Source organism: Eucalyptus grandis, chromosome 6 (assembly GCF_016545825.1).
Source record: "Eucalyptus grandis isolate ANBG69807.140 chromosome 6, ASM1654582v1, whole genome shotgun sequence".
Classification (NCBI taxonomy): domain Eukaryota; kingdom Viridiplantae; phylum Streptophyta; class Magnoliopsida; order Myrtales; family Myrtaceae; genus Eucalyptus; species Eucalyptus grandis.
Genome location: NC_052617.1, coordinates 51,242,559 through 51,260,678, shown reverse-complemented (window position 1 = coordinate 51,260,678; position 18,120 = coordinate 51,242,559). Strand labels below are relative to the sequence as shown.

At 36.1% G+C, this 18,120-nt stretch overlaps 2 protein-coding genes across 4 annotated transcripts; both read left to right on the top strand.

Annotated features, from left to right (window-relative positions):
- The first annotated feature begins 5,520 nt into the window (after positions 1–5,520).
- Positions 5,521–11,676, top strand: LOC104450592 (disease resistance protein RPV1-like). Of its 3 annotated transcripts, XM_010065204.3 has the most exons (4): positions 5,521–6,145; positions 6,866–7,980; positions 8,326–8,607; positions 8,708–11,676. In XM_010065204.3, exon 4 carries the CDS (start codon positions 8,921–8,923, stop codon positions 10,319–10,321), a length of 1,401 nt encoding a protein of 466 aa, XP_010063506.2. In that variant the 5' UTR covers positions 5,521–6,145; positions 6,866–7,980; positions 8,326–8,607; positions 8,708–8,920; the 3' UTR covers positions 10,322–11,676. The 3 variants fall into 3 exon arrangements, with proteins under 3 accessions (XP_010063506.2, XP_010063505.2, XP_039171193.1); XM_010065203.3 differs by having other exon boundaries at positions 8,326–11,676; XM_039315259.1 differs by lacking the exons at positions 5,521–6,145; positions 6,866–7,980 and having other exon boundaries at positions 8,229–8,607.
- Positions 5,629–8,723, top strand: LOC120286085 (disease resistance protein RUN1-like). The gene is made up of 6 exons (XM_039314666.1): positions 5,629–5,969; positions 6,062–6,145; positions 6,866–7,064; positions 7,202–7,663; positions 8,579–8,607; positions 8,708–8,723. Exons 1-6 carry the CDS (start codon positions 5,629–5,631, stop codon positions 8,721–8,723), a joined length of 1,131 nt encoding a protein of 376 aa, XP_039170600.1.
- Positions 11,677–18,120: the final 6,444 nt, after the last annotated feature.

Genomic DNA, 18,120 nt, shown 5'->3' with positions numbered 1-18,120 from the left:
AAATATGCCGTTACTTAATAAAGAGATTAATATGCGGTTAGGGGAACCACCACACAAAGCCTATTTATAGACTAGTACAAAGGAAACTTCCAGGCCGACAAAAACATACACCAAAGGACACACCGACAGAAATTAATTGATGTAAACATCTCTCTAAAATATAAGATTTTATCTTTCCCAGTCAATGGGCAAACAAAAGTAATACTATTCAAAATATTATAGACTCTGGATTTTATGGTGTCAACACTTTGTGACATCAGTATGCTACAAGGAATTCTCGGCTTCATTTGCATTTATAGATAATAATATATGTCACTCTTATAACTCTCTTAAAAAATTCAACATAGGTAAAGAAGCATTGTAAAATACATACTAGTTATTTTGTAACGCGCATACAATATAAATCTTTGGATAAATTGACAACTCGAGAAAAGTGGAATTAACCTTACATGATTAGTAACACACTTATTTAATAATGAATAAAAACATCATATTCTAATTTATACATGACCAGTAAATGGAAAACCAAATAAGTATTCAATTATCAATTGATAATTATATATCTTCCATACTTATATTAGGGAAAGCAGGATAATGGAGTACGCGTTCACCTTTTTTTTTTTTTTTTTTCCCGTTCATATTAAGGTAAAGATATTTCTGATGTGGGTCTGGGAGCAGTACCGTGCTGTTGTCTGGTATTTCGGTGATCTTCATTGCCGCCAAAGAGAGAGGGCAGACCGAATGCCTTACAAGCTAAAAAACTCTACTTCGTACAAATCATGTCTCCGGCCCAATTTGACAGCCACGAATCCAAGCCCAATCCTACATCATTCAACAATATTTACAGAACAAAACTACCAAAGACAAGTCAATATAAACAAATCAAAATCATAACTATGTGGACACTTTGTAATCTTGTTTTAGCAATATACAAAATTTTATCTTTTTCCACCACAAATCTCAACTATGACCGTGTTGCCTGCTGAGTTTAATTCCCTTATTGGTCTGACGCAACCTTTTTCCAATCTTTAGGGGCGGAGGAGAATTGCCACACTATCACATCTTACAAAAATTGTGTTGCTTGGTTAACAGAAGTTCCACTGGATGGTCTTCGGACAATTTGAGAATCTTGATCATTTGTATTTGTTTCCATTGATGAAATGGTGGAAAATAAAGGAAATAGAAACTTAGAGAAATGCTTCTTGTTTGGTTAGAGTGAGTAGGAAAAGATGAAAGAGACGAATTCCCCACTGAGCCCACAATTGGAGGAAACGGAGGGAAATGCGACGTAAGCTCCTTTTACCAATTTATGTTCCCTTCATTTCTTTTTACTTCCCCGCACATACCAAAAACACAAACAACAAATTAGCTTCTTTTCCGTTCAATTCTTTCTTAACTTGAATGGCCAAACAGGCCATAGCTAGTCTATTGTTTGAAAAACTCAACTCATTGCCAAAGTTGTGCATCTCATGAGCATCAGGCGGTATATTGTGAAGAATCAATCAAAGTACAGATGTAATGTGGTTCGGTCTTGATGGGTCCATTCAATCCCAATCAGAGTCCAATTCAAAGAAGCCTCTAATGATCTTCACAGAGGAGCAGCAATAAGAACCACCCTAAAGGAAGATTGCGCCAAAAGATGAAGTATAAACATTTATCATCTAACCTATAGAAAAACATGTCTTCTTGCAACACTGTCCAAAAGATTAGTAACTAAGCAGTAAGGTGTGCTAGTCATTTGTTAAGGACAACAACACATTATTAGTTCAAATTCAAAATATTTTGAATAAGTCCATATATATCTCATGTAATTACTGTAATAGTTAGCAGATTAACTCTATAAATACAAACACTATCCTAAAGTTAAAGGATAAATGAAACTCATGCTCAAATTTAGAATGTAATTCTCATTTAATCAGATAAAGGAACATTAAGCGTGGTATTCAAAATGTGACATTGATTGCCGAGGGAAAAGTGCCTTTAATAGGCACGCCATCCAATAACCGGCTGAGATATGTTTGCTGCTTATCGCATCAATATAACGAATTAGAAGTGCCATTCCACTCTCCCCATAGTGTCAGTGCCTAAATTGTCAAGAAGAAGAGCAAAGAACAGAGTCTTTGCAGCTTTTAAGTTGCATTTCAGAAAAAAAAAAAAAAAAAAAAAAAAAAAAAAAAAAAAAAAAAAACCCACTCTAGTTTTCTTGGTCTTTCTCTCAAATGATTCTAGAATGACTCAAGTCACTCAACGACCTGGGAATATATCTGAACATATCGAGAGGCATTTGAATAGAGCGTGAATGCAAGTAAACAGACACAACCCAAACAGTAAAGTAAATGCACACATTGAATTCATGGAGAGAAAAGTTTGGGAAAATTATATCTATGAAACACTTCTCAAACTCAAAGACATTGTCTTCTCATGCCACCGTAATTAGATTTTCTTAAAATTGCTAGTCCTTTTTGTTTGTGAAGGATATAGTTGATTGAGAATCGTTTACATTAGCATCGGTTATGTAATGTAAAACGGTGTTCATGTCAATGATTTTTGGTTAAAATTAGCTTGATGAACTCAATTGACAAAATATGAAAAAATTTATAACTCAATTGGTAAAATTGAAAGATTTATAACTAAATTGGTCAGGGTATAAGGAGTTTATGACTTTTTCGACAAATATCCTCTAGTGCGACCATTATATGATGAAATAAACTAGGCTTAAAAGCACTAGCAAGAAACTTTGTTGGAAAACACTCTGTCACACTCATAGCATTTGGATGCCAGCGAGAGAAAGAAGAAGTACCAATTTATGTATTCTTCTACGAGTTGTTATGTTGTCGCTACATAAAATATTAATTTTTATTTTGTTACGTCGTTTTGAAATAAACAATAGAACTCATTTGATCCCGGGAAATCAAGGCAGCATTCCATAGTCATCACTTGTTTGGCCAGGCATCACTAGAAAATTAACAAACTGATTAGTCGGTGCAAGGAAGATTAAACAAAGGAGTAAGTAGGTCTTTTTAGAGAAGACAAATGTTGACAATGTCTTCTATAATTTCTAGGAAATGTCGAGGTTAATTTGCCTGAAAAGACGCATTATTTGAATATGGCAGGGACATTAATGTGGGGTTTTGGAGAGCACGACAGCACAACCCACGTATGGACAAATAGATAAAGACGAACTCTATTGCTATGATGAGCTGTAGCCTGGCTGGATTGATTGAACTAATATCTAATGTCGATACTGGAATGCTTGGTTTGCCCTTGTTCCTTCTTTGTTCTTCTTTTGCGGGCCTTAACTTACGTTTATGAGGTAAAAGTAAAACTCGTAGCACGTCCCAGGGGGTTGGTTGACCCGATGACCCAGTAAAAGTTTTTGGACAAGGTGTTCTTGACTTTTGCCTCGAAATTGTCACTATTCCAAATGATAAAGCAATTCCACAGATCGAAAGAAAAGAAAAAGGTACAATGCAAAAACCACAATTTCTTGCTAGGAATATATTTATATAAAAAAAATTCAATTTATACCCTCTATTTTCTATAATGGTTCGACTCCCAAGAGAACGCTAAATGTGAAATGAGAGAATTAAGGATGGTGTATGTTAGGGCTTTTTTTTTGGTGGGTTTCAAATATAAGATGTCTCTTTCTTTTAGCTGGATGGGGATAACAAAAATGAAAGGAAAGAAAAGAAAGAAATTGACACAGACATGGAAGGGGATAACAAAAATTGAAGAATGCATCATGACGCAGATAGCCTTTTATATCTCTTTGTTTTAGCTGGACATAATTAGGTCATTGACGACAAGTTTTCATCATTTTTATTCCAATTTACGTTGCAAATTCCTCCCGATCAACTCTTTCATCATTCATTAACAATATTGAAATATGCAAAGGTCAATTATATTTTTAGATACAATGGCTAAGAAACATCGACTATCAGTACTGCCCAACATTCGCTTTACATAGATAGGTATAGATTATAGATTTATGAACTACAAATATTCTTCCTTTTTGTTTAAGGTTGTCATTTTCCACCTTTTACATTTACCACGTTCCAATAGTGGAAGATGGTACATCTCAGCCATCATTAATATACCCATCAAAGACTTCCTTATTTAACATTTTTTGCCCTTTTTTCTTGCAAAGCTTTTTTATAACAGTCAGATGGTGCAAAAAATATTTCATTAATGCCACAAACTTACTTTAATACTTGTAATAAATTTACGTGCCCGGGCTTTTTGCAGATTCATGGAAGAATATTATCCATAAAATACCTTTGTTGAAAAAGGAATACTCGTGAAAGAATCACAAATAATAAAAACAACAAAGTTATTACGTTTGGAACACTTCGTACGGATTTTGTTTTAGGGAACAAAAAAAACAGAGCAAAAAAAAGAAACACAAAAAGTTGTTTCTGGAGAAAAGAAACACTTCTTCGAAGCCAAAAAAGAACAAAAATTTCTTTCTCTCTTTCTTTTCTTCTTCTTTTCTTCTTCTTTTTTTCTTTGGCCGGCGACGCCATCGAGGGTCGGCGACCTCGCCGGAGCGTCGCGGCCCCGGCGAGGCTGCCGGCCCCGTCGGCCGGTTGCCGGAGGCCGGGGACCACCGAAAAAAGAAAAATAAAAAAAGAAAGGAAAAAATGAAAAATAAAAATAAAAATGTTTAAAAAATTAAAATAAACAAAAAAGGAATAAAATTTACCAAACGTGTTTCTATTCATTTTTTATTCCCGGAACAAACGTTACCAAACGCGTTCTTTTGTTCAAAAATTGTTCCCCGGAACAGAAACACTTTTTTTTTGTTTCTGTTCCCTGGAACAAAAAAAGAACATAAACGTTACCATTCGCATCCTTACCGTCTACAAGTATCTAAAAAAGAACTAGAAGAGGCATTTTCAAAACAATCTCCGGTTGCTAATTTTAAAATCTGATTTAAGTTTATTCTTTTTAATTCTAGGATTACGGAATTTTTAATTATTGGTATTAAATGGCAAACCTCCTACGTAAGCATCACCTCATGTATTCTACAAAATTCTACAATTTTCACAACTTTTTCAAGTTCTATCTTTAAGTTAGACCGCAAATTTCACAATCTCTATGGATATTTGTAAAAATGAAAAAAAAAAAAAAAGCACCCATCGAGTAAATTATCAAAGGAGTGTAGTCTTACCATTTCTTTTTTAATATTTCTTTCACGACCAAAAAGTTTAGCTCAACTTATCTTTTGGTTCTAAATGTCTTATTTGTTGACACAAGTGATAATGGGAGGCAAGGCACCAAAGTGACTAAAACAAATATTTAATAGCAAGGGGCGACGTCCTCAGTGATCAAGTCTTACCACAAGGACGATAATGATAATTAATAAAATTTTGATGATAAACCCGAGGAAGTCTTTCCCTGAGGTATTGTTAACACGCGTGATTGCCATTATTTTCTTTGGGAATCTTGTCCGACCAAAAATCAAAGTCTTTCTCTGACCTACCTCTTGTTTGGTCGGAGACCTACCGTTAGCACGCTTGATTTCACTACACTCCGTAGCTCTTTCACAAACGGCATCCTCTTGCTCGCGGAACCGCCGATCAGACCAGGAAGAGTCGTGCACACCAGAAGTAGTTTAACTCAGAGAGGATGAAGAGAAAATCGGACTCGGATACAGCAACACCGTCGTTGACGGGTGGAGGTAGTGAGTCACTAGGAGCAGAATTTGATGTGTTCTTGAATTTTAGAGGGCCAGACACTCGTCATAATTTCACCAATCACCTCTATCACTCCCTTGATGGAGTTGGAATTCGCGTCTTCTTAGATGATGCAGAGATCCAAAAAGGCGAAAAGATTGGAGGTGAACTTCTACATGCCATCAACAACTCTAGAATTTACATGCCTATCTTCTCCGTAGACTATGCATCTAGTGCATGGTGTCTTCGTGAGCTTGCCACATGGTGGAATGCTCAAGAAGATCAACGAACAAAGTGATTCTTCCCATTTTCTTTGATGTTGATCCTTACGATGTTAAGCTTGGAACTGGATTATACATTGATGCCTTGAAAAGACACGAGGACAGGTTCGGCTACGATGAAGTGCAACGGTGGAAGGAGGCTCTAACAGAGGTCGCTTCTATCAAAGGATGGGACTGCAAAGATAGAGGGTAAGAGGGTAAATTGATTTTGCCAGATGCATATTTACGGAAAGTAGTTAATTTTGGTTAGAGAAACAATCGAGATGGCTCGTTTTTTTTTTCTTCAGAAAATCAATGATGATTTAGAAAATATATTTTCAATAATTGACAATATAGTATAGAAAAATGAATCAATAAAAAATATCTTTATCATCAATGAAAATCTAAAAATAGGTTGTAGTTAATAACAAAGATATTGTAAGTCGACTAATCTTTTTGGGTACTTTTCAAATCGTTGATATTTCACGAAAGAAAAAAAAAAATCCTCTGGAAAGACAAAGTTATACCCCGTTGTGTGCTCACTCGACGAAATGGTAGTGTTACAACTAATTCGATATACATTTTTAGCATATTTCTCTGTGGTTATTTTATCGTGAATGTGTCGTCAATTTTTGGGTTCAAGGTTCCATGCCGTTGGCGTTAACTTCTGATTGTTGTGTTTTTAACTTGGTAGCTTCGCTACCAATCTCGTACTCTCTTTCTATGTGCGTAATAATTTTTCCTTTCTCATTGTAAAGAGATCTGATGCATGTGTCTGTTTAAAATAGATATCTTGGCCTTAATTTTCTTCAGCTGCTTACTAGAATTTTCTATTTCCGCCACTGTTGTGAACTCCGACTTCACATTTAGAATATCGTGGAACTTGATCTCCTTTGTGTTGTTACTCAATCTCAATTTCTTGTATGGCAGCCAAGGGAAACTTATAAAACTTATTACTGATGAGGTTTCAATGAGATTGGTGAGAGGAGTTCGAGTAGTGCCGGATCATTTGGTTGGAATCGATCATCATGTGCAAAATGTGATGCATATGCTAGGCAAAGACACTCTTGATGTACGGTTTGTCATAATATACGGAATGGGCGGAATCGGTAAGACAACTCTTGCTAAGGTTGTTTTCAACCAAATCACTTCTCAATTTGATGGTTGTAGCTTCTTGTCAGACATTCCACAATTTTGCAGCAAGGTAAAATTGTGAAATTGCAAAAAAGATTATTGTCTGACATACTCAAGTCTAAATCCATAAAGGTTCATGATACTGACTTTGGGATCAACATGATTAGAGGGAGATGTTGCCACAAGAAAGTCCTTATTGTTCTCGATAATTTGGATAGCAAGGACCAGCTTGGGAAACTAGCAGAGAAGTGTGAATGGTTCAATTCAGGAAGTAGAATTATCGTGACAACTAGAGACATTAGTATTTTCAAAATTAACAAGAGTCATGCATCAATGCATCCTAAAGCATATCACTTTTACCAAATGAAAGAGATGGACGAGTATTGTGCTATTCAACTTTTCAGTAGACATGCATTTGAAAGCGATGCTCCTCCACATGAATATGATAAAATAACGAGAGAAATTGTGAAAATCACTGGCGGACTTCCACTATCTCTTGTGGTCATTGGATCCTCACTCTACTGTGAAAGTGAAGAAGTATGGGATGATGTATTAGCCAAGCTAAAGAAAATGCCTCACAAGGAAGTTCGGGAGGTATTAAAGATAAGTTATGATATGTTGGATTACGAGCAAAAAGAAATTTTCCTTGACATTGCATGCCACATGGCTGGTGAACAAAGAAACTATGCAATATCTATGTGGACAGAACTTGTGAATTTTTTCCCAACGAAGCCCTCAGAGTTCTTGTTTATTTGTCTCTTATAAAAATTATGAATGACATCATTTGGATGCATGACCAACTCAAAGATTTAGGGAGGGAACTTGTTCGTAAGGAGAGTATTGAACATCCTGGAGAGCGTAGTAGAATTTGGAATTCTACCGTAGCCATGGATGTTATACAAAGAAAAGAGGTATGTATTGACTAAAATTCCATTTTTATTTGGTGTAGACAATTAAACAAATTGTATTGCATTTAATAACCACCGAGTATGCTAGTTCAGTGGTAGAAAGGGTCACATTATCTTCCATGTGGTCACAAATTCAAGTCATGTTGTGAGCGAACTTCTATCGAGATTATGTTTTAGATCTTTGTTATCTTGTTTTGAGAGATTTCTTTCTAGGAGGCGATGGAGCTATGGTGATTGCCCTACCCCCGCCTTTTACTAAGAAAGAAAATATATTGTGTTAAATTTACTAACCCTTTTTCTTACGTTCATGAAAGATGAGGCTAATTGAGCTATTATATGCTTTACTAGGGAACCGAGAAAATAAAAGCACTCAAACTAGGGGGACAATCTCAAGTGTGCGATGTTACAGGAGAAGACATTTCAAGGCTGGTAAAATTAAGATTCTTAGAATTGGATGGAGGAAACTTTGTAGGGGACTTCAAACATCTCCTCTTGGAGCTAAGATGGTTCTCTTGGCAAAATTGTCCTTCAGAGTTGCAAGCTATTAATTTCTCTTCAAGAAATCTTGTTGTTCTTAAAATTTCAGAATCTGACATTACAGATGATTGGGGTGGATGGAGCCACATTATGGTACGCTTTCATATTATACAAGCAATTTACATGTACTCCTTTTCTTTGTGCATAGTAAACTTGACCATCTTTGTACTTTCTTGTATTTGTGATTTTACAGGGAGAAAGTAGTTTAAAAGTTTTTTTATCTTGTGAGCTGTAGAAGGTTGACCAAGACACCTAACTTCTCTAAATGCTTGACTTTGGAGAGACTTGTCGTGAAGGATTGTGATAGGCTGGTGGAAATAGACCCATCCATTACTATGCTATAGAATTTGAAGCACATGGAAATTAAGGGGTGTATGGTTTGAGGGTACTTAAAGGAGCTCCGACAATGCTCACTAGAGGAATGGTACATCAACCATGTCTAGACTCATTTGGTAATCTAAAGCGTCTATCAACACTAAGAATGGAAAATCTAGAACTCCTCGAACTTGCAGATTCAATAGGGGAGATACCTGGTCTTCAAGTGTTGTCTTTATGTGATTCATCTATGGAGAAACTTCCGGAATCGATTGGGAAGCTGGAATCTCTAGTCAAGTTAAATATTTCTTCCACGAACATAATAGAGTTGCCTGATTCGATCGGAGAACTTAAGAGATTGAAGATTTTAGGCATGAGAAATTGTAAATTAAGAAAGCTTCCTAAGGCAATAGGGATGCTGGAGAAGCTTGAATCTTTAGATGCTTCATTTTGCATGTTTTTGGAAGGAGAAATTCCAATGGAAATTGGGGCATTATCAGTTTTGCAAGAACTACTCTTGGATGGAACCCGTATCTCTGAAGTGCCACCAACTATTAGTCAACTTTGTCAACTTATGAGGTTGGGTTTGCGTGATTGTGAGGAGCTTCAACAATTGCCAGAGCTTCCTGCAAGTTTGGCACATTTGGATATTAAGTCTACATCATTACAGAGGATTCCAGATCTATCAAACCTCAGCAACTTAAATTTTCTGCAATTATCTGATTATGGTCATCGTAGATATGTTAACATCCCTCATGCACCACTAAACGCATGCCAAGCTCAAGATTTGCAGTGTATTGGGAGGTTAACTAGGTTGTCATGGTTGGCATTGGACCTCTCAGACGGGACAATGTTGCATGCTGACTTTGGTACCCTTACCAAACTCAAAATGCTTGAACTACCAGGCTCCACCATTAAATCTCTCGAGCGGATTCCAACCGAAGTTGAGACGTTGACGTGTTATGACTTCGAGTCTACAGATGGATGGTCAAACCTTCACACCTTCAAATATTTGTCCAGTTTAAAAATAGTCAGGTCGTGCTTAACCGAAATTCCACTGGATGTACTTGGACAGCTGGAGAACCTTCACTATTTGGATGTTTTGGAGTGTCAATTCCTTGAGAGACTACCCCATTTATCAAGTTTAAGAAAGCTACAGGCTTTGACTCTTTATGAGTGCCCACGTCTACTTGAGATTCAGGGTGTCGAACAATTAAAAACACTGGAAAAGTTATATATATGTTATTGCCTGTCCTTAAAAGAGCTACCGAATCTTTCTAACTTACAGAAACTGAGCAAGTTGCATTTATTAGGTTGCGAATCGTTGGAAAGTTTGCCTATTGTAGCGAATGAGGAAACATGTCACGTGAATGTTTCCAGATGCAAGATGCTCCCTTATGATTCCGGTCCAACATTTGAATGGGCTTGCTTAGAAGCGCCCCTTTGTGGAGAAACTTCTGGATTCAATTGGGAAACTGAAGTCTCTAGTTGAGTTGAATCTATCTCGCACGAACATCATAGAACTGCCTGATTCAATTGGAGAGCTTATGAGATTGAATGTGCTACTAATGGAAATCTGTAAATTGAGAAAGCTACTTCAGGGAATAGGGATGTTGGAGAAGCTTGAATATTTAGAAGGCAGCAATTGTAAATTTTTGGAGGGAGAAATTTCGATGGAAATTGGGGCACTATCATCTTTGAAAAACCTAAGCTTAAATAATACTTGCTTTTCTGAAGTGCCACCAACTATTAGTCAGCTTTCTTGACTTTATGATTTGGGTTTGCACGGTTGTCATGAGCTTCGAGAATTGCCACAATTTCCTACAAGTTTGGCATCTTTGGACAATTCATCTTCAGCTTTACAGAGGATTCCGGATCTGTCAAACCTGACCAACTTATAAAAGTCTGAATTTATCTAATGGTGTTCGTCCTAGGTATCTTAATATGCCTCATGCACCACCAAACGCATGCCAAGCTCAAGATTAGCAGTGGATTGGGAGGTTAACTAAGTTGACGTGATTGAGATTGGACCTTTCAGACATGACCATGTTGCCTGCTGACTTTAGCACCCTTACCGAACTCCAAAATCTTGAATTACCAGGCTCCACCTTTCAATTTCTTGAGGGGGTTCCGCCCAATATTGGTGGGTTGAGGTTCTTTAATCTTGAGTCCACCGATGGATGGTCATGCCTTCACACCTTCTAAAATATGTCCAGAATAGACGTATGCAGGTCATGCTTGACAGAAATTTCACTGGATGTGCTTGAGCAGTTGGAGAACCTTCGCCAATTACAGGTATTGCACTGCCAATTCCTTGAGAGACTATCTCATATACAAAGCTTAGCAAAGCTTTGGTTTTTGGGGATGACTAATTGCCTGGAGCTAGTTGAGATTCAAGGTCTCGAACAATCAGAATCAGTGGAGCATATTTATATTGATTTTTGCCCATCCTTGAAAGAGTTACCAGATCTTTTCGGCTTACAAAACCTGGAAAGTTTGTATTTATCTTGTTGCGACTCGTTGGAAAGTTTACCTGTTGTAGCGAATACGGAAACATGTCGTGTGATTGTTCTCTCATGCAGGATGCTGCCTCGCATTTCATGTCTCTTGTCAACTTTTGGATTAGGAAGGTAATGATGGGAAGATTACAACCCACGGCGAGAAGTGGTGGCATTTTAATGCCTTGCTCAGATTTAATAATCATCTTCTCTATTTGTAGTTTTGTGTATACTTAACGTTCTTGCCCTTGTATTGAGGTTGAAAAGTAGCTACACTTAACTGTTTTTTCCTAATCTTCTCTATCTGTAGTGTTGTGTATACTTAACGTTTCGCTGCTAGCTATTTGGGTCATTTGTCACCAAAAATTTATAAATCACCTTGCAAAGGTCTCCACGTCCTCAGCAATGAAGAAACGAAGGAGCTCCTCCGCCTGTACATTGGTGATTGCCACAGTTACCTTGCCGAACTTTGAACTTCGTTTTTCTCCAATGTGTTTTTTTTTCCATCTCTTCGTGTTGGCGCTAAAATCGCACGAGCCTGAAAAATGCAAGTCGTGCCAGGTTGATTGTGGCTTGACTTCACCAGACCAGAAACTTTACGCAATTGCAGTCCTTATGCATTAAACAAGCGAATAACGATCAAGAAATGAAAAAGAACTTTATCTTAATTTTAATAGCAAGTGAGGCAAGCACCGAAGTGACTAAAGCAAATATTTAATAGCGTCTGACGACACGGATAATAATATATGTTATTCTGAAATTAAAATAATCATGATGATAAACTCAAGGAATCTATTTAACTTATAACTACAATAAAAATAAATAAATAGAATACTCATTTAAAAGTGGATTATTTTTTAAATTGGTTTATACCATAAATTTTCTGCAAATTTTTTTTTTTTATAGAAATAAATTTCATTTTATTAAATAATTATTAAAAAATAGAGGTTTGTATCTTGGTAGAGTATCAGATGGAAAAAATAAACAAACTTAAGATTTGTCTTATTACCAAAAAGTATATTTATAATTGTCAGTATAGCTCATCTGATTATGGTACTTAATGGAGATAATCTTATTGATGGGATCCATACTACACATGACGTGCCTTAGTAAATTAAATGGAAAAATAGAAAAGTATGCCTTCACATATAAGTTAAATATTAGTTATAATTTATAAGAAGATAAGAAGAGCCATTTAATTGAGTGAAAGAATTGCAATTGATAAAGACATTCACTTTACTTTAAACAAATGACAAAGATAAATTAAACTGAAATTGATCAATATGGCGATTTATCCTTAAAAATACTAACTTCTGAAAGTGATATTCAGACAAATATATCTTGCAAGGTTGAATAATCAGAAAATAATAGTAACAAAAAAGAAGTTAGTTTAGACCCTTTTGATTGTTTACTCAATTTGGTATCGGGTACTTTTGTCTTTATAATTTTTAAAAATCTCCATGAAGAATGTTGAAAAAGTCGTGGAGGAATACTGTGTGTCATGGATGTATGCTTTCCCAATTAATTAATGTCATTGACTCTCAAAAGCTCTTATTTAAGCATCATCCCATTTATTTTTACAAAACCCAATTAATTATTGTACAAAATACTTAATTACTGCCATCGACTTTCAAAGCCTCTTATTAAGCATCACCTTAGTTATCGCAAAAAACTCAATTATGGCCAGCACATCTCATTTATATTGCAAGATGAACAAAGACAGACTGGCTTCAAGAATTCTTAAAGCGGTGTTTGCCTTCTTTTTCCTGCATTTCCGGGGAAGGACCATCTCGAAGAAGCAGCATCTTTTAAGTGATTCTCCACTCGTTGATTTTAAAATCTAATTGTTGTCAATTACTCTCAAACCCTTTATGCACAGCATCATCTCATTTATTTCAAAAAATTCGATCATAGGTACCCCATCTCATTTACATTGTACCAAAAAACCCTCTTATTTTCATTGACTCTCAAAATTCTTATATATAAGCATCCTCTCCTTTATTGTTAAAAACTCAATTATAGGTACCCTACCTAATTTATTGTGCATAAAAAACACACACACACACACACACCCACACTTATTGTGCATAAATACACACATTTACATGGACGAAAATTTTAGAGAGTGCCTTTTCCTGGACGAATTCATTAGGTCGGCCAGTTACTTGTAAGGATTATTAATTATCTACCCCCAATCTGATATACTTGTTAAGGATTATTAATTGTGCTTTGGCAATATGAAATTTTATATTTTTAAAGCATATTGCTTTCCTAAGATATGTTCTTGTTCAATTTTCAAAGCATGTTTTTGGTCTTAATTAGTATCCTGGGATACTTATTAACAAGATCCACGTATATATGACCAATTATAAACTATCATTGACTTTCAAAACCTCTTCCGTGTAGACATCACCTCATTTATTGTACAAATCTCAATGATAGGCACCCTCTCTCATTTATATTATAAAATAATCGTTTAAATAGATATGTTGTTATGAAAAATCACATAATTCATTCTCATAGTCGAATTTCAAAATCTCTTAGCCAACTCAATTATAGGCACTCTACCTTATTTGCTATATGACAACCGCACATATCGGGGGAAAAGTGTCAAAAAAAGTCCCAATTTATTTTATTTGTACTAATCTAATCTTGAACTTTTTAATTGTACCAATTGTTATCCTAAATTGCTTGACCTAGAGTCAATTTAGTCATTCTAGCTAATTTTGGCTAGATATTGCTGACATAAATGCCGGCCTACCTATATGGCACAATTGGCGCTAATGTTAACTATTTTGATTAATATTTTGATAATTTTCATTTTCTTTTTTTTTTTTTTTTTATTTATTTTTTTTTTTTTCCCTTCCCCTTCCTCCAACAGGTCGTTGGACCTCGGTGACTGACTAGAGGTGAGGGTTGACAAAGGACCTTGCCGGCCTCTGGCTAGCCTTGCCAGCCACTCAGTAATTTCAAAGTTATCTGTTTCTGTTTGCAAATATCTAAAAAAGAAGTGGCATGGTTTTAAAGAATCTCCACTCATTAATTTTAAAATCTAAATTAATTATTTTCTTATTAATAACAGGAATTAATTATTGTTACATCTCTCAAACATCCTATGCAGGCATTAACTCATCTATTGTAGAAAATTCGAAATTTTTCATAACTTTTTTTCCATTTTTATGCTTTGGTTAGACTATAATATTCCCTTGAAGCTCATTCACAACCTCCTTGAATAATCTCAAAAATCATAAAGAGAAAATTACCCTCTAGGAAATTGGGTAAGTTATCAAAAGAGTGTACACTTACCCTTTTTTTTTTTATTTCTCCAGAAAACATAGCTTAACTTTCCCTTTCGTTCTAAATCATTTTATTTGTGAACACAATTTTATCCTTTCGTTTTTACTTTTTGTGCTTTTTTTTTTTTGGCGCTCTCTGTCACGGGATAGTGCGAAGTAAGCACCAAAGTGACTAAAGCAAATATTTAAGTGCAGGAAGCGGCGTAGACGGTAATCAGGTCCTCCAACTAGTACGATAATAATATAGGTTATTCCGAAATTTGAAATTTTTTTATTATAATCTCAATGAAATTTATTTAATTTATGATGACACATTATGTCCTTTCTCAAGTTTCTCCTTGAAAAGGGGGGATGCTTGTCCCACCAAGATTCAAGGTCTTCCTCCGCTATTTTTTTCTACTCCTTTTTTTTTTTTTGGGAATCTTGTCCCCCCCAAGATCGAAGGTCCTTTGATTTACTGTTAGCACGCGTGATACTACGCTCTTTAGCTCTTTCCCGAACGACATCCTCTCTTGGACCGTACACGCCGGAAGCAGTTTAGCTCAGCAAATGGCGTTAGCGACGATGAAGAGTAAAATGGAGTCGGACACAGCAACGCCGTCCCCGTCGAGGGGTGGAGGTAGTGAGTCACCGGGAGCTCAATTTGAGGTGTTATTGAATTTTAAGGGGCTGGACACTTGCCTCTTAGCAATTACCTCTATCACTCCTTGGATGGAGCAGGGATTCGCGTCTTCTCATATGACGAAAGTATCTGAAAAGGTGAAAAGATTGGAGGTGAGTTTCTACATGCAATCAACAACTCTAGAATTTATGTGCCCATCTTCTTCAGAGACTATGCATCTAGCACATGGTGTCTTTGGAAGCTTGTCCACATGGTAGAATGCTTGAAGAAGATCAATGGACAAAATGACCCTTCTCATTTTTCTTCAATGTCGATCCCCAAGATGTTAAGCTCAGAACTGGATTATACGTTGATACCTTGAAAAAGCTTGAGGACAAGTTCAGCTATGATGAAGCGCAGCAGTGGAAGGAGGCTTTAACAGAGGTCGCTTCGATCAGCGGATGGCCTTGCAAAGATACAGGGTAAGAGAGTTTCGAGAGATTTTCACTAAGCCTATATGTTTCACTCCTTTTTTGGGTCTTCAATTATAAATACAATATCCTTAGAGCTACTAATAAATATTAAAATTTGAGTTTAGATAAGTGAATGTTTGCGGGATGCATATGTTCGTTATATTTGGTAAGATTGAAGGAATTTGATGACTGCTAGCAGTATATGCAACAAGAGATTGATTCATGCTGCTGCGAATTACGGAAAGAATTTGTGGTTTGTCGCAGGAAATTGAGGATTGATGCTTAGCAAATCTTGAAGATGATAGCACTCAGTATTAAGGGGCTGTTACTTATGGGACTTTTAGGGCATGCATGACAAAATTTTTGGAACATAAATCAATGTTTTTTATTCCATGAATGAGTTTCTAAGCAAATAAATGTGTTTGATAACAATTCAAAATTTTTATTTTTGAAATAAAAATTCGTTTGATAACATAATAAAATTTCAAACGGTAACAACCGGCGTCCGGTGGCTAAAGGTATAGACATCCTAAAGCGAGCGCGCTCGATATGTTCAGTGGATTGTAAAGCGGCGGACGTAAAGTCTATTGCTTTGAAGTCCCGTTTGGTGTAACTCAAGCCCAATCATATAACGTCTAGTGATTCTGGTTTGGATTCCAATCAAGATTGTTTGATTGATTCAATCTATTTGACCGATTGGATCTTGAAGACAAGAACTTTCGTCCGGAAAGTTCGGAAACCAAGAGTTCAACGATCGGAATCGACATTCGACATCTAGAGTCCGGTGACAAGAGCTACCAAATCTTCTAGGGTGGCCAATGGGTATATTGGAAGACGATTCTCCGGGATACTGTCCAACGGGGTTTGGAAGTGGAGGTCGACATCCAATGGCTGGTGGTGAGCGGAGCGTACGGTTGGTGGAGAACATTTCGGTGGTTGAGTGGTTTGAGCCTCCGGCATACCAAAATAGTGACGAGTGAGCCAATGATACTAAGTGGGCGTCCGACATTGTAATCTCTTGTTGATTGCATAGTGGTGGCCAAGAAGGCTGTTAGCGGGAGAGTGGGTGGCTTGGATTAAGCCGAACCACTATAAATCTTGTGTTTTTATTCTCTTCCCTAACTCCTTTATTTTGTTCATACTAGCACTCTCACATGCATGTGGCCAAAGAAATGGTTTGATAACAATTCAAAAAATTTTATTATTGGTTTGGCTAGTGGTCGAGGCCGATGGTAGGTAGTTAGCAACCAGCGGCAAGCGTCTAGCATCCCACGAGCGGCAAGTGGGCGACGAGCGATGACAAGAGTAAACAATGAGAAAAATTTTAATTTCTCAAATTTGTTTTAGAAATAGAAAAACTAAAAATTTTAACTTCTGATTTTTGTTCCAAATTTATTTCTGAAATATAAATCTGTTCCAGAAATAGAAAAATGAAATTGCGTTACCAAACAAATTTTTGTTTCAAACCTATTCCAAGGAATAGAAAAACAGAGAAATAGAGAAACATAAATGTTGTCATGCGCGTCCTTAAAGAGCGAAAATGATTTATGATTTCCTGCGGTTGATATTAAGTATAACTATTAGCTACAAAGTGATTAATAATTGTGAAAGGGGCTATGATTAGCACGGTTTTTCAAATAACTGAGAGATGATTGGGTTTTTTTTTTTTTTTTTTTTTTTGTTAAATGTTCACTAAGATTAAATGGGAAGCACATTGATTTAGCCGGTTGCATGTTTAAGGAAATAATGTTTAGCTGCTCGTGGGGAGCTTTCAATTGACTGTGAGAAAAGCATTAATTTTGACAAGAGCATTAATTGAGACGGTGTGTTTTCTTCACGAAAATTGATGATGATTTAGAAAAGACTTTTCTGAAAATAACAATTAAGATAGCTTTGGAAAAGGAGTCCACAAAAATACTTTCATCATCAAAGAAAATATTTAAATATAAATTATTATTAATAATGAAAATATTATCTGTCATTAACCTTTCTCGATGATACATGCCAATGATTATTTATAGAAAAAAAATACTTATAGAAAAATAAACACATCCTCATGCAAGACAAAGTTATATCCCATTCCAAGCACGCAATGAAGAGAGTGTTATGACTAGTTCAACTTTCACTTTTAGGTGGTTTAAATTTCAGGAACTCGTTTTTTTTTTTTTTTTTTTTTTTCACAGCGTAAACGTGATGCTTGCATTATTCAATGATGACAGTGTTATTGCCGTGTGGTTAGATTGCCGTGACTGTGTTTCATTCTGTGTTCAAGTTTCCATACCATGGGCATTAGCTTTTGATTGTGGCGTTTCTTGGTAGTTTTGCTTGCAACTTTCTACTCTCTTTCTTTATGCGTAATATTGCACCGTTCTCACTATAAAAAGTTATGATGCATAGTGCGGGTTTAATATAACTATCTTGGC

Bases quoted from the DNA above. Each gene is read 5' to 3' on its own strand.
- LOC120286085 (XM_039314666.1), top strand. From the start codon at position 5,629: ATGAAGAGAAAATCGGACTCGGATACAGCAACACCGTCGTTGACGGGT. The intron at 7,065-7,201 runs GTTGTTTTCAAC...AAATCCATAAAG, and splicing joins GTAAGACAACTCTTGCTAAG to GTTCATGATACTGACTTTGG. The intron at 7,664-8,578 runs GTATTAAAGATA...CTGACATTACAG, and splicing joins CTCACAAGGAAGTTCGGGAG to ATGATTGGGGTGGATGGAGC.
- LOC104450592 (XM_010065204.3), top strand. From the start codon at position 8,921: ATGCTCACTAGAGGAATGGTACATCAACCATGTCTAGACTCATTTGGT.